Source organism: Pempheris klunzingeri, chromosome 4, assembly GCF_042242105.1.
Source record: "Pempheris klunzingeri isolate RE-2024b chromosome 4, fPemKlu1.hap1, whole genome shotgun sequence".
NCBI lineage: Eukaryota > Metazoa > Chordata > Actinopteri > Acropomatiformes > Pempheridae > Pempheris > Pempheris klunzingeri.
Window position 1 is genome coordinate 4,252,524 of NC_092015.1, and position 21,391 is coordinate 4,273,914.

Sequence of the window (21,391 nt, forward strand, 5' to 3'; positions counted from 1 at the left end):
GTGTATGTCCATGTGTGTGTGCATCAGATCGAGCTCTTCCAGGTACTGTAGCTCTGTGCATTATATTGTCTATCTGCATGCATGGTGCAGTTTGTCTCCATAAATGCTCCTTTAAAGAGTCTCTTTCTGGCCCCCATTGCTTGTTAAGCAAGTAACAGCCCCTTTATTTGAAAGTCATTGATAATGAGAAAGCCCCCGGGCCACCGCTGCCACCAGCTGTGTGTGCATGTGTGTCTGCATGTGTGTGTGTGTGTGTGTTTTTACAGGGTGGTGGTGGAGAGGAGACATCAGAATCCAGCACTCTCATTTGTCACTCGGGGGGTCTTTTATGTTGCCAGGATCAAAGTGGCGTGTGAAGCGTGTTGGGGTGTGATATCTTCAGGCTTAGCAATGTAAACTGGAGGCTGCTATATTTGGCTGAAGGTCCCTTTACACTGCAGAGTTGGAGGTTTTGGTGAAACAATATGGATGGTAGTATTTGGGATGCTTACTGTATTTTTAGGGGTTTTACGTTTATTTGTGCGAGCCTGCTTTCCCCTTACATAGTATGAAGAGCCAGCTGATACATGGCACAACCAATCTCAGCTTATCACAGATATGTCTGATAATTAACAAGAAACTGCAGCACAGAAATGCAAAAAGATGAGCCATCGGCTGATGAGCTGACTCCCACAGTCACAGTCACTTTCAGATTAGTCAATGAAGCTGTACTTGTAATGCGACATGTTCACACTCTCACACTTGTAGTCATTCATGCTGCTCTCTTCTATCTGCTACACACTGCTGTTACTGGTTCCGCTGATTTGCACCATCCCTGCCTCCTCCTGTTCTTACCTCTCATTACCATAATTGCTGTGGCATCTCTTGCCTCGTACAGTAGGTACATATATTCTCTCTATCGGTGTGATATTAATGTATCTGTAAGGTTTCTCTCTGCAGACCCCTTGGGAGTGGGAGGGGGGGGTTTAATGCGTTCCCCACAGACTGTTTCACCGCTGCTTGGTTTCATTTTGGGAGCTTCTTTAAACACAAAGCCGTCTCTGCAACTGTGCGCCCTTTTGTTCCAAAAAAAATAGCGTCTGTGAATTAAATATGTTTCTAACACACACACATATTCTGTATTGCATCATCATTTCTTTGTGATATCTATAATTAAAGCCTTTTTCTTGGGAAAAGTTCAATTCTAAAAATCCTCAGGGCTTTCTGTCAAAAATAATTTCTTAAATGGGAAAACTACAACAACTTTTACAGGCACTGTTCATCATGGTTAATCCACTAACAGCCAACTTGGCATCTGTTTTTGAGAGTTTCCTGCCAGAGAACCTAAAAGATGACACATCTGACCTTATGAATTTTAATGGAAATGCTGGATTTATTATAGTATACATGGGAAATAGGATTATTGCTTAAAGGAAATAAAACAAGAAAAGGAGATAAGTAAAGGGAGACGTTTCCTCCCACTTTTACTAAACTTAGAGCCAAAGCCTTACCCCACCTCTTTCCTCTTCATTAGAGCTGTTTAAACAAAAGACCACTAAAAATAGGCCTCCTATCTGTAGCAGACACACTGTGAATAGGCCAATTTGGTTTGTTGAACAGGAGGCGGCGCGCACTTTGCCTTTCAGCCTCATCGAACAAGTTGTTAGCAGCTCCATGGAGGCAGTTTGGTGTTTTACAGCAATGATGGAAGATGAGTGAAGCGTGCAAAACCCAGAGTGCGTGCTTCAAAGGCAGGCATGGAAAGGTTTTATTTTACAGATGGTGTGGTGTGTTTGCGTGTCTCTGTGCAGATGCAGAAAGGTCAGCTACCCGAGAGACCTTCCCCAGATCTCCCTCATCTTCATCTTTGTCAACGAGGCTCTATCGGTGATCCTGCGCTCAGTCCACTCAGCTGTCAATCACACTCCGGCTCACTTGCTCAAAGAAATCATTCTGGTGGACGACAACAGCGATGACGGTCAGTAGAAATGTCCCATTTTCTGTCCCAAATCCTAGATGAGGAAAGTGGCAACGTGTTTTACTCCTTCTAATGTGAAGCTGTTGTACTGCTCCCAGCAGGCATCGTGGTATAATACACAGCCTGTACTCTCCTGGTAATAATGGGGGAAGCAACAAACTAAAATCAAGTAATCATTCAGTGTCCTTGTAGTAAGTAGTTTTTATTTTGTGTTATAAAATAGAGGATATTGATTAGCTGATATATCGTGCAGGTATGAGGGTTTACTCAGAAAGTTTATCCTGTCAGTGTTACCAACCGTCACAGTGATGGAAATGATTTTAGTCATCTTCGGAGGTAAAAGCATTCGGAGCATGTAAAGATTTTCATTACTTCTGTCAGAGAGGTTGTGTTTTCAATCGGGCATGTTTTGATTGAATTTAGGCAATTTTGTATAGAGGAGACATATAAATTGGAGCTGCAAGTAAAATGAATGATATCACAGCATTTCAGGCGAGGATTTTTCTTTATTAATAACGGGGAGGTTTGGTTTTCCAATCAGTTGCACTGATGTGTCCTTATATTAGCTTTCACAAATGGTTTAATCACAGTGTCTGTTTTGTAAAACATGTTAATGTAAAGAGGGGTGTTAGTGAATGCTTTTTGTTTATCTTTTTGATGCACAAATTCAGAATCTGAACATATTTGACTTTGGCATGACAGCTCAGCCCTAACCTTAACCCTTGGCGCTATCTCTCCTAATCTGACCCAGGCTGACTGAGCAGCAGAGAGACTGCGCCGACTTTTATCTTGACATTTTTCTACAACCAAATACTTGTGCAATCACAATAAAAGATGTTACAGTTAAATAAAAATCTATTATTGCTTTGAAGTAATAGTTTGAGGGTTTGGTAATATTTTAGTTAGATGGTAGTTTTAACATAAAGCTACAACCAGCAGCCGGTTTACTACGTTTAGCTCAAAGACTCGACTGTTACTTTCATGCTTACAAAAAACAAAGAGTAAACTCTAAATTCACCAATTTCTGGGTGGGCTGTGATGGGCTATTTCTTGGCTGTGAGCCAGGCAGGAAGTCACGGAGACTCCAAGAAGTTACTGGTCCCAGCCAGCATTTAACAGACTTATGAGTGTGGTATCAGTCCAGTCATTTAACTCTGTGCCAAAGTGCGAAAATAAATACATTAAACACTCCCAACATGGCTGGAAGCCCGTGTTCATACTTTTGGCATGTACAGCATGTTCCTCATGAACGTGCTGATGCATCGATCTCTGAGGTGCTGTTACATGGGACAAAGGCAAAGGAATAACTTGGCTTTGCTGTCCTGACAAGGTGATGAGCATCTCCTTGACAAAAGCTGTGGTCATTGCTTTTGAGGAGCAGCATTTGCTGAGGTGACTGATGGCGTTGAATTTTTGCAGGGCAGACGGGCAGATAGAGGCGGAGCGCCACAATTGGATGTCACGGGAGAGATGTCCCTGTCTTATTTATTGGGCAGGGCTGCCAAGCTGGGCTTTGTGAGATGAAAGGCCAGAGAGTGAGACGAGGGGAGGGGAAGGAGATGAAACCAGGCAGAGTGAAAAGGAGAGAGGAGCCACGGGATAGATAAAGAGCGAAGGATGTTGGTGTTGAGACAAATTAGGGAAGATGGGAGGAAACTAAAAGAAAGAAAGAAAAGGTCGAAGAGTGCAGAGGGCTGAAGGGCTTGAAAATAGGCGAAGTGAAAAGGAGGGACGAGGAAGAGGAGAGAGACAGCGATGAAGAGGTATCAGAGAATGAAAGGGGAGACTGAAAGAGCAAACCAGGCTATTAGAGAAAGTGGCAGAAAGAGAGAGAGGAAAGGATGAGAGACAGAGAGGCTCTAAGATAAATGAGGTCGGACAGAGAGGAGAAGAGAGAGAATGCAAGGCGATGGATATCCGGAAGAGAAAGAGAGGGAGCAGTCAGACAGAGCGGAAAGCAAAGACAAATAACGAGGAAACAGGAAGAAGGTCGAGGTTTAAAGAATTTCTCTTATTTCTAACAAATCTCATGGAAAGACCAAAATCAACAAAGCTTTAATCTGTCACTCGGCACTCTGAGCGCCGTGCCCCGCCTCTTTCATTTAGCCCCAAGTCCAGCGGTTCCTACTGAAGACAAAACCTTATGAGTCAAAACGTATTTATGGTTTCATTCTCACAAAAAGGCTTTATCATTTCCTAAAAGAGCTCAAGCACTGTGACATTTTACAAATGTTACTCAAGCACGAAATAGTAAATAGACCGTAGTGCATTTGTTAGGGACTAGTTTCTGCTTTGCCATGGGTTTCTGCTTTATTAGGACTTGGGTCTTACTTATGTAGTTTTTGGTAACAATTACATGTATTCACCAAGTGAATCACTACGATCTTGCAACATAGATAATTAGAGGTCTAATGTTTTTTAGAAGAGAAAATGAAGACAGGCGATAGATTTTTTTTGGTGGTTCATTTTAATCTACCATTCTTGCTGTGATTGTGTGCACACACTTTTCCTGTGCGACCAATCACTATTAACAACATTACAGGATCACTAGATGCAGGTTTACCCTCAAATAAACACTTTAATTCATCTGGTTAAACTTATTTGCATTCTGTGTTTGTTGTACTGAAAACCATTAGAAACAAAGACCAAAACTATGAAAACAAGACCCTTTAGTACACATTAGCTGATGATTGGCTCATTGAGTTTTAGTATGTTTTGGACACCAGATGAGGCTCATTGGAAGTCTATGACTTAAGTGCACAGGCACTTGTTGTAGGATCAGTCCAGTGTTGGCTTTCATCCCTTCAAATGATTGGTGAATAATAATAAGAAAAAAAAAAAAGGATTTCGCCAGTCTTACCCTTCAAAAAGGGTGTTTGTGGAACAGGGAGAGAGACAGTTAAACACCACCACCCCTCCAGTCCTCACTCTCCCTTGAAACTGCTGGTTGGCTTAGAGCCAGCTATCCATCACAGAGGGGAAGAGATTGCAGCGGCGCAGAGGGCGAGGCATGCAAACAAATAACACTCACCGCCTGCACGAGTCGCACAGCTCCGTGGCCTCAATGCGTGCACACCCGAGTGTGTGCGACTGCTGTGATGCGTGCGAGAGAGGCACAAGACACAGCATGGGGAATGAGTTTATGATCAAGAGTGCGTTTGAGCGGGAAAGAAAGAAAAAGAGGCAGAGACGAAGATATAGAAAACAGAGTTGTGTGTGTTTGTGATGCACAGGAAAAAGGGTTGTGGGTGTTTGGGTCCGCGGGGGAAAAGGCTGATGAGTTGATTGAAAGATCAAAGGTGGAGCAGTCGCAGGCAGCCGCAGACTCTGTTTGGTGTTGTGTGGAGTGTGTTGGAGCACCACAGGGAACTGAGACAGCAGATTTATGTCATCTGTCTATTTCTGTGTGTGTCTCATTTGTGTGTCTTTCTTTCCCATGCGCGCTTGTGGTGGAGCTTTGTTTGATGTTGTTTGTGTCTGTGTCAGGCCTGAGCGACGTGGCAGTGTAATCTGAGACAGTAGATGGCACACATCACAGTGGGGATCTCTGTCAGTCCTCGACAGGAGATAATGTGATAATCATCCTAATAAAGGGGAATAATTGATGTAAAGCTACATAATATTTGTAACTCGCCATCTCGGCTTCTACAGATCAGAGCTCACCAGCAGGCAAGCTGAGCAGCTCAAATATATTTTCAAGCTGCACGTGAAGAGTCTGTAAACTGTCCTTATTTGTGCCTGTGTGGCCACATGTGGTGTATCAGCTGATGCAGTTGTTTACTATGAATGTGCATGCAAGTGTGCTAACGTGTTCTAAATGCTAGCTTAAGGTTGATCTTCTCTGGATTCTTTAGCTTGGTTTTACATATCAAATCATATTGATTTGGAATCTGGAGTTCAAAGCAAAATGTTCAATGTGGCACTTTTCTTAGAAAAAAAGATTGCATTAAGTATTAAGTAAATCATTTAGGCTATTAATTTATTATTTAGTATTCACTGATCACTTTCTAACTTTATACCTATAGTTTATTGATACCAACTTTGAATGCATCAGTCAGACACCACACATGATGCACAGGGATTCAAGCACAAACAAAAAACATCTGGTTCAAAAGAAATCAAAAGAAAAGAAAACTCGTTGAAGAACTGAGAATATACTGCTCCATAAATCAACTCTGGATCAAATGATCTTACCCACTTGCGCAAGTTACTTATGAGTAATATACATGTGATGTGACCTCAGACTGGCGGCGGATAAAGTAGTGCCAGAGGGCAGATTTCCAAAGATATAAATTAGACAATGACGTGTGTTTTTTTTTTTCTAATTTTGAAAAGGGAAAATTGTCAGGGAAGGTTTTTTTTTGTGGCTATTCCTAGTCTGTAGTAAGTGGACAGGAAGAATCATAAAGTGTGATACCTGTAGAGAGATCATCTATTCTTTGACCCCCTTTATGTAAGAGGTCAAAGGTCAGGGTACACTGACGAACCTGCAGGACTTCAAAATGTTCTTGGTGGACACATCAGCAGAAGGGATGGTGCTGTGATCTCAGATGTAAGGCCACTCTCTCTAACCCTCACCTGTTGTTTCGTCTGTTGTGTAATCTTCTCTTTGCGGACTGCAGAGCAGCTGAAGGGACCGCTGGAGGAGTACGTGAACAAGCGCTACCCCGGCCTGGTGAAGATCGTCAGGAACCAGAAGAGAGAGGGACTGATCCGAGCCAGAATAGAGGGCTGGAAGGTGGCCACCGCTGAGGTGACGGGATTTTTTGACGCCCACGTGGAGTTTACCCCATCATGGTGAGGAAGTCACTCTCACTAATGGATCAGGTGCCAATTATACCTGGAATGAAATGAAAACATCATTATTTCTCTTTTCAGGTAGAATGTACTTTTGGCAATATTAATGAATATTTGAGCTCAATGTTCCAAACTTAACTGAGTCTGAGACACGTTGAATCGCAAAACACGAGAACAGCAATCACAATAACAGTCTAAATGTGTCACTTTCAAAAGAACATTACAAAGTGTTTTACAGATTCGTTGAAGAGGAGGACAAAGGACAGCAGAGGCAGCAGAAAGCGAACACACAAAAAGCAATTTCACACCTGAGAAGTTTTAAGATAAGCAGAGAAGGAGAAGGGTAGAGTCTGTAGAATCAAGATTAAAAAGATACCGTAGGACATATAGCTCATCAAACAACAACCATAAAGCAAGCAGTAAAATAAGACATTGCTCAGAAGCCTGATCATAAAAACACTTTTCAAGGAATCGTTGAAAAGATTAAACTGATCTGGCCGAGACGCAGCGACATCACTACGTTTTGTGCCACATCCCGCTGACACCTTTTTGTAGGTCTCCTGTTCGTTTTCCAGCTCAGTGTGTACTTTCGCATGTGTACACAACCCAGTTCACTCAGCATAAAAAGACACATGCCCTCCAGAGCTGCGCTGAGCTGAATCAAATAGAATTAGTAATAAAGTTGGTACAACTTGAGGGACCGTATAACCGACTGAAGTGGGTGAGAGAGAGGAGATCTTAAGAGAAGCTCTGTCTTATAGCGTCTGTAAAGCGTGCACGTGTGTTTACCCTCCTGTCAGGGCCGAGCCGGTTCTGGCCAGAATAAAAGAGGACCACAAGAGGATTATCCTGCCCTCCATCGACAACATCAAGCACGACACGTTCGAGGTGGAGCGCTACGAGAACTCAGGCCACGGCTACAACTGGGAGCTGTGGTGCATGTACATCAATCCGCCCAAGCAGTGGTGGGACGAGGGGGACATCTCTGCTCCCATCAGGCAAGCCAGCCTCGCCTCTATGAACCCATGTAGATGAAGCCACTCACAAACAACAACAGAATGCAACAATGGACAGCCTCCAGTATATATACAGTATTTGTTCCCTACAAAAGGAGATCTCATGTTTCCAAGGTTACATATACACAAATGCAGACTTACCATCAGTTCTTTATGGTTTTTATAAAAAATACCAGTATTTTTGTAATTCTTGATGAATTTACCAGATTTAAAAAAAAAAACCAAACATGAAAATGCATCACAGTTAAACATTCACAAAAAAATGCAGATTCACACACAGTCACTGTCAGCATCTGCTTGCACACTGTGCAGAACCACATTCACACAGACAAAGGTTCTGGTTGACATTTATAAAGCCACACACACACACACACACAACACACACAACACACGTGCAGGTGCAAAGGTTCATTGTCACTTGTTTTCATGTTGTTGTGTTTTCCTCACACAGGACTCCTGCCATGATTGGCTGCTCCTTCGTGGCCAACCGCGACTACTTTGGCGAACTCGGGCTGCTCGACTCAGGCATGGATGTCTATGGAGGGGAGAACATCGAACTGGGCATCAGGGTTTGTGTGTCACCCAGTTTCCTCTTGTTCCTGCTCCCTCTTTACCCCTGTAGGTTTAAGTGGAGCAGTGGCCACCGTAGCGTGGCACCGCTGATAAATGAGGCCCCATTAAGAGTCCTGGAGGACCGGTCCTGTGTGTGCAGCTCACAGCAGGGCAATGGAGATAAATAGGTCACACAGAGCGGGAAGGTTGGGGAGTTTGTTGCTGTACATTTTGAGATAAGGGAGCGTCTGTTGTTGTTCTGCAGAGTGTTATTTTTGCTTAAAGCTAAAGAATACTGAACATGTTGAATTTTCCAAATCTGTCAATTATGAAAAAGCTCGCTGTGAGTTAATCTCCCTGCTCTTGAACACCGTCTACCTGCAGGTGTGGCTATGTGGAGGCAGTATGGAGGTGCTGCCTTGTTCCCGGGTGGCTCACATTGCGCGGATGAAGAAACCCTACCACAGTAACATAGCTTTCCACACACGGCGTAACGCTCTACGCGTAGCTGAGGTCTGGATGGATGAGTACAAATCCAACGTCTACCTGGCCTGGAACATACCTGTGGAGGTGAGACAAGGCTGTTGCTGCGGCAACAAGGCCTGCAGAGAGGATGTCGCTAGTCCTGTTTTATAAAATAAACGTTACCACTGTGGCTGGTCGTGCTTGTTTCTGTTGGTGGAAATATACAGAGCAACATTTCCTGCTGTTTCAAACAACAAATGTACACATTTTTATAAACTGTGCTACTAATCAATAGATAATTGCAAAATGGATGTCTTTGTTAAAATTTTGATTTCCATTTTAACTATTGATGTGGAAAAAAATGCCTCCATAAAGCCATAACTACTGCTTGTGCTCTTGCAGAACCACGGTATTGATTATGGAGACATCTCTCAGAGGGCTGCACTCAGGAAGAGTCTGCAGTGTAAAAGCTTTGAGTGGTACCTCGACAATGTTTACCCAGAGATGAGGAGGTACAACAACACACTGTTCTACGGAGAGGTGAGTCAGCAGCCAAACTGACATTAAGGAGAAAGAGGCCGGAAAGAAGGGAGCTCGTACGTCTGTGGTTTGGTGCATTTGCACAAATGGATGTAAGCACTGAAAACAGACGGGTGAGAGATAGGTGAGAAAAATAAGTCCTGAGGGGCTTATAAAAACAAAACCTCAACCCCAATACTGAAAGACAGCTAGAAAGCACTCAGAAACCACATCCCAACACACCGTCTGAGCTGTTATTGAAAAACTAAATGAATAAAACGTTTAATCTGTATTTGGGCCCACGTCTTTACACGCAGTAATACTGATTGGCTGATGGGGATTTTTTGAGAATATCTAAACACTGTTTTTATTAGGATGTTGAACATATTTGGGCTGTTTGATTTCAGATTCGTAACTCTAAAGTGAGCCACCTGTGTATGGATCAGGGTATGAAGGAGAACCACACGGCCACCCTGCACCCCTGCCATGGATGGGGTCCTCAGGTACAGCACTCAACACAATGGCTACAGAGTGCACCTCTCTCTGCCGTCTTTGCTTCCCGCTTGAAAACACACACAGCTCATTAGTGTCTTTCACCAGTGAAATGATTTACAGCTGTGTCTCCCGCTCAGGCTCAGTTGAAATCCTCTTAGGACCGAGTTCTGCCGTCAGGAGGAAATGTTTCCATGTTGCACTTTTTCTGCTGAGGCCCTGAGTCGGGCAATGTCAGTTCCTCAACCCCTCCGCACACGGGGCATCTCTTTTTAGCTCTCAGTGGTAAACAGGTGCTTCAGGGAGCACAGGCCTTGGCTCCAGTAGTAAAAAAGGCTAAAAGCTAGCTGAGCTAAAAATAGCTTCAGCTTTTATTAGCATGGCAATTTCTCATTCACGCTTTATGCAGGTGACTGCGCCCAAATGTGTTTTGAGAAGCAGCAGTGACCTCTAGGGCCCACAAGTGGGATTTTTATGATTTAAAACCCCCAAATATACCTGCAACACCTGGATTAAGCACTGCAAACACATGACACAGTTACACATGTACTCTGCCTGTGCTTTAACATTTCTGTAGCAGAGTCCTCACAGTGGAAAATGCAGGGAGAGACTCATCATACTGAGACGCCTGACAACTGAATACTGACTGAGCTATAGAGCTGTTAAACCTCAGAAAATCTGAGGAACATGTTTTAGGGTTTCAGATGTCAGACAAAAGAAACCGTTGAGTTAAATCAAAATCTAACTCAATATGTCATGTTGTTTTATTTCCTCACTTTCTGTGCGAAGAGGTTTCTATTACCAGATATCAAACGGATTCTGAGCAGTGGGTTCTGACACTGAAGCAACACTGTGTTTTACAGGAAAAAATCTCAGTGCAGCTACTGAATAGCACTTTATGGAGAACTGAGGCAAGTTAAGTCTCTCCACAACATTTGGAACAACATGTTCCTTCTGTTTAAAGCAAACAAAAAAGTTGTCTGCAGAATAAAAGGAAGAGTCTGCCAGATGCACAAACTACCTGCAACCTACACATCATCGCATTATGTCTCCTATTGTATTAGCTTGGTAGTTCTTAAATTCAGCTCAGGCCATTACTGCAGGTTTGTTTCTGCTTATTTAGTCCCATTAATTCAGCAAAAGGAGTCCCTGGTGTCCCAGTAGACACATTTGTGATCAGACAAACACACTTCAGACTGTTGTATGTGGGCTAACTCTTTGTTTTCCCTCAGTTGGGACGCTACACCAAAGAGGGTCAGCTGTTCCTGGGCCCGCTGGGCAGCACTGGGGAGGATACTCGCTGTGTGGTGGACGATCAGATCAGCAGCTTTCCTCAGCTCCTCAACTGTGACAAGGTGACCAACATGAAGCAGAAGACATGGCATTTCTCCCAGGTGAGAAGCAGACAGAAAACAAATAACTGTTTGTTCAAGAATTTCATTGTTTTGTGAGTTTTAAAACATGTAACTCTGTTGTAAATGTGTAGAGAAGCACAGAGGTTTTGACTTTTGACTAGAATGAGAATGTACTGTAAAAGATTAAACCTTTACATTGTGAGGCTGTGTCAAAGCGTTTAAGCTGTGTTTGCACTGAAAGAAGAGGTCACACAGAGAACAAAGCAGACCTTTTCCCACATCGATCCAGTGTCACACAGCAGTGAAGAGCCAATTACAGGCTGGTTGTTGTTTCTTGTTTATTGAAATACTGTTTCTAATGTTATTTATTCTTTTTTTTTTTCTTCGAGATGACAGGTTTTTGCGTTAATTTTTCACAATCAAAACACTATAATTAATGTGTTCCCTGAGAGAATTAAAAGAGAAACATCTGTGCACATCTGTCCTCACATCCTGTCACAGTCACATGTGGGACATGCGCCGTCTATAAAAACCCGATAAAACCAGACTGCTGTCTCTCCTCCTGTCCTGCAGAATGAATCGATCATAAACCGAGCCACGGGACGCTGTCTGGAGGTGGTGCCGGCTAATGTTTACTTCGGTCACCTGCTGGTCCTGCAGCCCTGCTCCGGGCAGAGGTGGTCCATCAAGAACACCATGAAGCAGTAGTCGACGGGCCACTTTCACCGAGACCAATGACACCACAAGCCATTTTCAAGAGCCGCCGTCTGACCTCAGCTTGGCTGAGGGACAACTGATGCGGCGGAGGCTCCTCGTCTCCTCAAGAAAAGACTGAGATGGTTTCAAAGAGAAATGAGCTCAGTGATACAAGTTTAGTGTTTTTTTTTACAAACTGGACATTCAAAATGATGCATTTTTAGCATGAGGACTGTTTTCTCTTCATCTGAAGTTGACAAACTTTCAATGTGACGTTGCCATAATTTCTGTATGTGCCACTTTAGGATGTTTTTAGGTTTAAGGACGGAGGTTTATCCAGCCAAAATTCTGTTCTGTCTTGTGTGGGGCCAGGAGTGAAAAATAAGGTGTCCAACTTGATCCTCAAAACGTTTCTGCATTATTACGTTCTGTATCATGTTATGTCTGTTAGGATGCGTAAAATAATATAATACCTGCAATTTAGTTTTCAGCAATATGCACTGACCAGAATACATTGTTTTTTTTTTTTTTGTGATACGCTTCATCAGTGGTTCTCGACTTTTTAGCTCAAGATACCTGAAAATGAAACAAAATTTAATAATGAAACATTAATGCCCAACGTGAACTTCATTTTCTTCTTACAGAAGTCTAGACCTTGTAAATATTTATAATTTGAAGATAAAGTCATTACCAATAAATTACTTGGTGTATTGGAGCCTGTTTTTTTTTTTGCAGTTATTGTAAAGCATCTCATCTACGTCATTAAAACACCATATTGTTGAGGGCTACTGAGCTGGATCATGATTTTATATGTGGTAGATGCATTTGTCTTTTTTAATAGTTATTTTCACTCAAAGCATTCGGTAGCACCAAATGCAGAACATCTTGTAGCATGATTGTAAGTACTGTATGCACATGGGGACAAAGTTTAGTTGAGCCAATTTATTCTGTTAACTGTTGAGTGCCATAACTACTGCAGACAGCCAAAACTACACAGAGAAAGAACTGCACGCTCTGAGAGGGGCACTGAGTCCAGAACGGCAAAGTGCACACGTGTATCGATTATGGAAATGCTGGAGGCCCTCAAGGTCAGCATTGTTAATGTATTGAGATGTATTATGATGTCATATATTCAATTATAATTCAGTGTTATCGGTTGGATTTTTGCTTCCAACATTGTCTTCCAATAAACAACTGGTTTCCTGGCCTTTGCTTGGTTTCTGAGGAGGGAACTGAAGTTTTGAATTCTTGATGAACTGTGTACAATTTTGATTTTGTTTAGTCAAACCTAAAGTTTTATATAATTTGTTTTTTTCTTTATACACTAAATTTTTAGTGTTACTCAGTAAGACTAGAAGAGTCAGTAGATCTAAATGTTTAAATGTCCTTGTGTTATTTTAGTTTTTATATATTCCAATTCATATTTTCAGTCGATGAATTCTCAAATGTGAAAGCACTCATTTCTGCTTTTCTGGACTTTAAAATAAGCCTGAGACTCTGCAAAGTAAGAGCCACCATGCTGGGCCACTTTCCTTTTAACTGCTCCATCCATTTGCATGGTTTTGGTCAAAATGTTTTCTCGTACTGTGAGATTTGCCCTTTAAATCATCTCCAAAAATAGACCACTTCAAACGAGATTTCACCCTCAGCTCCCAGCTGCATAGCATATGGTGCAACTGTGAACACCAACTTGGCTTATGAATAGTTTAATCACATATCCTTTTATAAAAATGCCACACCAAAATTTACACAACATCATCATCTGAGGCGGCCAGGTGGCCCGACATTAAAGAGACTGTCCTATAAATGGAAAGTTATGAATTCAATCCTGTAGCAGCCATGTGTCCTGTGAAAAGTGTCCTTGAACCAGATGCTGAACTCCTACTGCTCACTCTCACTAAGCTGCTCTGGATGAAGCATCAGCTCAGCGCTTAAGATGTAAATGAAACAGGAGGAGCCTGCTGGGAGCACAAGGGCCTGTTTCTAGCAGCGAGCTGAGAGGCTGGTGTGGCTCTGGAGGACAGAGCCTGCATGCTAACACAACACTGAATGCTGATCAGACTCTTTAAGGACAGGCCCGCTCATCTCCTGCTGGCGTGAAATAGGATTAATACATGTTGGTTAAAATCCTGCTAAATGTCAGTCAACGCTTGCTGTAAATAAGACCAAGGACAGTCTCATCAAATGAACTTAACAGATTCTTGTTATGTTACTCAGATACTTATGGGGTGGATCATATAGGGACAGAGAAGATTTAGATAATTATATCATTGTAGTTAATCAAAATAACTGGAATAATGTTTTAACCTTGTTTGGGAGGTGAAATCATTTGAAATGACCACTGCTCTGTAACTCCCTATAAGTAATTAACAGATGCTGGCTCAATCACAGCAAAGATAATCATTATTATCAAAATAATCACACCACAATGTGTGCCACATGGTCTGTACTGGAAGTGTTTGGTACCTGACCTGTCACCTCTGCCTGCTCTCTGCTCGTTTGTGTCTCTGGTTGAAGAGTTGCATTTATCTGCGTAAAATGGGAACACAGACATTATTATTGTTATTATTTGACAGAAGCCGATACTTAACAATTACAGCACAACCTGCTGCAGCTGGGCTACCATATTATACATATATATATTTATATATATTATATACCATATTATTTAGATGTTGAATTTGGTTTCAGGAGACGTTTTGAAAAAGGTGATCGCTTGACAAGCGAAGAAAGTTATGTCTTCAGGTGACAAAATGATAATTAATTGAATATGTTGTATCCTCTGCATGTAGAGGCATCGATGAATTTCCATGTAGGTTTTGTTTTTTGTTAACTTATGGCTGATTGAGAAGTGCCCCGTGAGAGTATATCTGGGGCAGTACGGCCCTCGGCATCACCACCTCAGTGCCTAATGCTACCCTCTTGTGGTCTTAATGTGATCACAGATAAATAATATACATTCAGTGGCCATTTTATTGAGCACATTTGTGCAGTCTGATGTGATCAAATAGAACAGTCCTGTCATAACATCTATCTTTCTACGGTACGTTTTTGGTGACATTATCAGAAAAGTGTGAATGTGCATGTTTATTGTTGAAGTCATATGTGTAAATAGAAAAGACAACCAATTAGAAAGGCCTCTAAATATAATGTAGTCCAGCAAAAAACATGTTTAACTACCCTGCCAGTTCACATTTGTTTGCCCGTACTGACAGCCTGCCTCATCCCTTGATCCAGATGTGTGCTTACATTGCTTAGTTTTTTTAAATTGCTCTATTTGCACTGGCCACCCCAGGCCAGAGTAAAATGATGCAGGAAAACACAAAGGGACTAATCCCTTCATTTTAAACCAGGAAAGGCCTTAAATTGAGCTAACATAGACATGGAATTAGCAACTTTATATGTTTCTCAGTCTCATATTAATGATAATTTATGTAATTATATTTAAGGTACATTTAAAAAGTCTTTGCTCAGAAGGTGAGATGATGCTGAGAGGATAAGATGAATATATTGTATTGGATGTATTGGATGGCTTCAAAGTTTGAGACTCTCCTGGAACAAAAATGAAGTTTCGATATCCTCATGATGAACTGATAACTGCAATGACAAAGAGCACGAGTTCAGTGTAAAATAAAACATAAAGCACCATTTAAAAAACACAGTTTTATTGCCTCAATGCTTAATCCTTTGACTTTTGTACAGATTTCCATATTTACAATTTCATAATTATTATGCCTCTAATAAATAGTTCAACTGAAAGTCCTTCTCTAGTCTACATTAAATATTGCACATGCAAAGTATGTATAGTGTGTGCTTGTCTAGTAGATATGCTGTTTTATTAGCTATGTACAAAGTTACATAACAAAAACACGTGGGATCCAACCACCATGCTACTGAAGAGACACTGTGCGTTTCCCCTCCAAAATAAAACTCTGCTTCACTGATCGAGCCATGCAACCGTTCTGCAGGGGCAGTTCGATTACAGCTAAACTGTAAACACAGTAACTGTAACTCATATCCCCCCAAAAAAGAAAATAAGATTTTAAAGTCCTTCCAAAAGACTTTTCCAGTTATCCACTACATGGCAGCAGTGGTTAGCTGTAAACCTGGTGGGACATTTCCACCAATACTGCAATATTGATGATAGATTACAAAAAGAACAAAATTAATTTGGTTAGTATGACTTTTTCAGATTTTAAAAAAAGTGAAAACCAGTGTGACCTACAAGGTTTTGTAGACTGCTTTTGCACAAAGTGTAATATTGGTTAATTATCTCTAAATGAAACCTTTTACAGGTTTAAATGGACTTTTTCTGCCATAGGCATGAAAGCTATTCCTATGAATACACTGTTTAAATACGTCTTCACATACAAGTACTGCTCTACCTGCAGTGCTGGTAGATTAAAGTCAACCTTTACATGATACATAAAAATCCTCATATTTTAACATTTAAGATTAACAATTTCCAGACATCAACAAGACACGGTGAGATTCCTGCCTGACGTCACACTGCCACAGAGAAATACAGACACTGTGATGGGAGAACATGGGCCATGTGAGCTCAGTTCCCCTCTAGATGGCACTCTTGCACATACTTACAGCCCTGCGTGTTATTTCATTGGAATGGGTGACAGGTACAGTGTAAAAACATTAACAGGAACAAACCCAATCCTACATGATTGACATAATCCTGCCACAGAAGGGCAGTTTGATCTTCTGTTTCCATGTGAGAACAGGGAAATGCGTCTAAATTGTGTTGTCTGGTTCACCTCTGCGGAGTTCTATGGCTTTAGCGAGAGGGTTGAGAGGAAGCAGAAAGGGCCCTTCACCGCCTGCGTCTGATGCGTTTGTGATGAAGCGGCTGGCTCTCTATCTGCCGATCTCCCCCCCCTGGACCTCTGTACCCGAGTGAGCAGAGAGCACCACCAGTCATGCACACACAGAGATACTGTACACCTTCAGCAGACACTTGAGACACAGACGTGGGTTACAGTATTTACAGAAGACACTGACTTGATCGCATGCACTTGATAATATGGGTGTTTCTGACCCCTGGGTTCACATGTTGAGATGAGAGTCGGTGCAGGAGTCCAGAGCCAATCTCAGCAGGAACCAGCATGTCATGACGTGCCTTTAAATGATTCAGAGCTGTGAGAGAGGTTTGCACACACAGACTTTGCTGTGCTTCAAAGTGATTTAAAATGACATTATTTTACTTTCTCTGCGGCCGACACTGATCACACAGCAGGACAATTCAAAGTTACAATACATAAAAATATGGCAAGTGACTAAAACCATTACTAAAATAGTTGACTAACCATTTCAGTCTTACAACCAATCAAGATCAAATTTGAAATTTAAAACCAACTTTGTGTTGGAAGAAACCTAAAAAGAAAATTAATGCACAGATCAGAAACTACATTTTAGTTCTAGTTTAACAACTTGTGTAGGAAACACACGGGGATATAACTTTTCACAGCACCAAGTAATAATTAATAACTAGATTTGTAGTGATTTTAATGAGATAGCTTGCAGAATTTCATCTGGTTTTGTATTATTACTGTGTGGCTGCTAAATGCAGATGAACAATATTTAACTTTCCTCTGTACTGCCTGCAGTCTGAGCTCCCGGCTCAGAGCGGAAAGCTCTCGGTGCAGGCAACTTGGAGAAAAGTTAAATATTATTCATCTGCATGTTATACCCACATTGTAATGATACAAAGCCTGTTAGAAATCAGCAAAGTATCCCTTTAAGGACAAAAAACCCACCCCAAAACACTTCAGCACTGTTCAGATATTCTCTGCTGGTGGTGATATACCTTACGTTCCAAAGTTGATTTCTCGCATATTCATGGACAGCTGGTGAAACTACTCCATGAACTACTGTAGCACTGAGCTTGAGAGCAGAAAAACGTGAAGGTATTTACAACATCAACGGTATGTTTTGGTTTTGGGGTCATTTCCTCAGGATTACAGAGCAAAAGCCTCATTTAGCAGCGACACCAACAGACATGCAGGCAGGAAGTCAGAATGCATCACAGCCACAAGATGTAATGAATTTAGAGCAAAAGGTTCAATTCAGGTTTTTCCAGCTGGAAAACCTCTTGCTAATTTGCACTTACCATTGTCCTCACTGTTTCCACCTACACATTAACCTCCAGCTGATGTGATGGGTTCACACCTGTTCTCTGGCGGCTGTCCAGAGTCATTTTGGGAAATATGTGGGAAATCACCAACTGAGGCAAAAGTAGACTGAGAGAAAGTAGGCAGCTGAATTAAATCACTTGACCTTGCAAAGTGAACACCACAGACAGGTGATATATAACAGTGTGAGAACTGAAAGGGTGGACTTTTTTCCTTTAACAGGACACAGAAACCTTTTCCTTGCACCCTGCAGAGTGTTCACCCACAGTGTCCAGGAGAAAGAGAAGATCCAAAACCAAACTTTCAAACGCTCCTGTCCTCGCTCATGCATGTCACGAGGCAAAAACACAAACCTGGACTTATCGTTTTACATTTTTCTCCCTTGACTGCTTGGTTTGTAGGGCTGATGAACTGATGCCTGCACCTCATACCAGCCCGCAGACGCAGCAGTTGAAAATAGAAAGTTGGAGAGCTGAAGTATCGTAGCACCATGAGAGCTCCAGGAGCCGTGGCCTGACACGTACAGATCCTTCTGCTTTGAGTGGCAGCAAGCTCTGCCATCATCCTTCCAGGAACTATAATAAGAGGGCAATTGTTCCCTTCCTCTCATTCCCTCTCGGGGCCCAGACTGCAGCCCTGGTAGCTCATCAGACTCCTGGTGGGTGACAGATTTGCAGACACACACGTCACATCTCGCCTGCTGGAAAAGCAAGCAGCTCTGAACTCCTGCACTCAACATTTTTTCTTTTTTTTTTTTTTTAAACATTTTTTTATTGCATCAGGGAAACAGACAGGATAAAGTATTATGTGTAATGTCAGCCCTTGAGTGTCCCTGTCAGAGTAAAGGGGGAGGAGTCCTGCACTGACTCCTCATGCTGGCTTCATGGTTTCATTGGACGTCGGGTGGAAAAGTGCCACTCCTTCGAAAAAACTACGAATAATTTCAAAAATGGATTTTGTTGATGATTATTTTGAGTCCTTGTAGTTCTTTTCCTATCAACAGGGACATGACCTCACCCACTGGCATGCACATGCAGGCTGGCTTGTTCCCCGCTCACAGTGGGTGCAGCTACTCCATGCCGTTCCTCAGCATCTGATTGGCTGCGATGAGCATGACGCTGATGATGAATGCCATGGCAAAGGCGCAGATGAGGCTCTTCCTCACGCACGTCTGGCGGTTCTTCTTTGAAGGGTGAACTGAAAGAGAAAGACGAAGAAAGTGAAAATGAAGAAGTGCAAGTTTGAGAGATAACTCTTGTTTCTGACGTGTCTTTGAACCCATCACTTTCTGCACCCAGAATCAAATGAAGACAAACGGAGGGTGCACTGACACCAAACACTTGGCCTGGTTTATTTATAACGTGTTTACTCTTCACTGGTCAACTGCTCTCCCCCAGGGGACAGTAGTGCAATTCAAACTACACAAAGTGAAGGCCTAAAAACACCTCGCTGCTCTATTAAGAGATATGTGGTTTGTTTGACGAGGGAATTTAACTTGAACCAAGTGCAGAAAATTGGTTTGGGTTACTTCACGATGGATGTTGACATTTAATGCTTGAAAAGTCTTAATATAAATAATAATAATAAACTGCAGACAAACCCACAGGACGTCTGAACTGAAGCTGATTTTCATCCATTCATTCATATATTCGTAAGAGTTATTAATGGCAAATGAAATAATATTCAGAGGTTAGTGGAGATAAAGCTACAGGGGTTTATGATAGATGAAGATATGATTGGAATCCACTTCATTTCTGCCTGACAAGCCAACAAGCTGCCAAACCTTTCCACAGTAAACTGGTCATCCGTCCAGTTCTAATTGTGCTTTATGCCACAAAAACATACTGTAAAGTGAAATTCTCCACTGTAGTTGGGACCAACGGAAATAAACTTGAGGTGTGATCCCACACTGGTGTTACCAGGCGTAGTTAAAAGTTCTGCCCTGGATTCCAGCTGAATGAGCAGCTGGTAACTGGGAAGTGATCAGCAGAGACGGACGCAACACAAAGGACCAGAATGGTTTTAAAGCAACAGAAAAAAAACAGAATAAAAAGGCTCCGGCTTGTCTGGCAGCTTTACAGTTACCAGATTATGGGAATGTTGAAACTATGAAATAACTAAGACATTAGAATGGACAGTTTAAAGGGACAGGTTATTCTTACTGAGGAGCATCAGCATGTGAAAACATACTTTAATGGAAAGTATTTCCTGATTTCACTTGAGCGGCCTGCTTCTTACATGATTTTATTTGTTTCAATAATGCTAATTACTCCATTATGTTTCACAATGTGTATATATTTATGGTTTTAATGTGTTCTAAAGCACTTTGTGACTGTATTTTGAAAGGTGATATATATAAACATAGTTTATTATTGTTATTTATGAATATACTATTTAAATGAGGCTAGTCATGGTCATCAGATGTTGACAAAATCCTGTACATGTAAACTAACAACTGATACTTTATATGTATGTGCTGTAAAGTAGGTGAAGCTAAAACTAAAACTACAGTCTAATACAACTTCCCCACAATAAATCACACCCTCATAAAAGTTTCAATGCTGTTTTCCGATGTAACTGTTTTGGAGAGGTGTTGACTCATTGTTATTGCCATTATGGAGAGTGCAGTTTGTGGTGCTGTAGAACTGCACAGTGTTATACTTAATATTATGTAGTATGTCCACGAGGGTTAAACCAAATATTAGAAAACAGCCGGTGTGTAAAAGCAGTGATGAAGGAGCGAGGAGTACCACCTTCATGCTTCCTGCACAGGACTTAAATACCTGGCAGCAAAATCCTCCTTGAGACTTTCAACTCTTTGTCTCCATAATATCCTCTTTAAAGACGAAAGATAAGGCGGTGCAAGTAAATGACAGCATGCTGACACACACATTCACACAACGGCTGTCCACGCTCTCTCCAGGAGATAATTTTCTGGTTCAATCAACCACAGGGGCCGACCGGTAACTCAGCAGCACTTCCTCCCTGCAGTGGGTCGGCGGACTGCGAGCGGCTGAGATGATTTTACCACGGCACGGTAATTAGGGGAGCTGGGCCAATGACCCACAGCCACACGGCTCACATTCTCACTTGCTCTATTTTTAACTCTCGATTCAGGAAGCACTGAAGTCATCAAAAATGCTCCTTGACTGCAGTTCCAAAGAAAATGCAATGTGGAAAAGTAGGACAGAAATTTCTGCATCTCTCTCGACTTAGGCGCTGAGGCGGTGCCATTAGTTGGCAATCCCCAGTTGAAAAATACTATTCCAGACTCTCACATCATATAAAACATGACGTGACGCCATTTTTAGCCAAATGGATTATCTAAGAATGAGCTTTCAGCCAATTTCCAAGGTTATGTAACTCAACGCTGGAGCTGCTGTTTGTACACCAGCAATA

General features: G+C 41.9%; 2 protein-coding genes across 2 annotated transcripts in view; one reads left to right on the top strand and one right to left on the bottom strand.

Annotated features, from left to right (window-relative positions):
* galnt17 (polypeptide N-acetylgalactosaminyltransferase 17) overlaps positions 1-13,047 on the top strand; it is a 17,162-nt gene extending 4,115 nt beyond the window's left edge. Inside the window, exons 3-11 of the mRNA XM_070829797.1 lie at positions 1,791-1,957; positions 6,580-6,754; positions 7,555-7,752; positions 8,222-8,339; positions 8,707-8,892; positions 9,190-9,327; positions 9,714-9,809; positions 11,031-11,192; positions 11,727-13,047. Of these exons, the coding sequence (XP_070685898.1) occupies positions 1,791-1,957; positions 6,580-6,754; positions 7,555-7,752; positions 8,222-8,339; positions 8,707-8,892; positions 9,190-9,327; positions 9,714-9,809; positions 11,031-11,192; positions 11,727-11,861 (1,375 nt within the window). The 3' untranslated portion in view covers positions 11,862-13,047. The remainder of the gene's footprint in view (positions 1-1,790; positions 1,958-6,579; positions 6,755-7,554; positions 7,753-8,221; positions 8,340-8,706; positions 8,893-9,189; positions 9,328-9,713; positions 9,810-11,030; positions 11,193-11,726) is intronic.
* A 6,014-nt stretch (positions 13,048-19,061) lies between these two features.
* LOC139200363 (calcium-binding protein 8-like) overlaps positions 19,062-21,391 on the bottom strand; it is a 51,410-nt gene continuing 49,080 nt past the window's right edge. The window contains exon 6 of the mRNA XM_070829640.1: positions 19,062-19,189. Within this exon, the coding sequence (XP_070685741.1) occupies positions 19,062-19,189 (128 nt within the window). The remainder of the gene's footprint in view (positions 19,190-21,391) is intronic.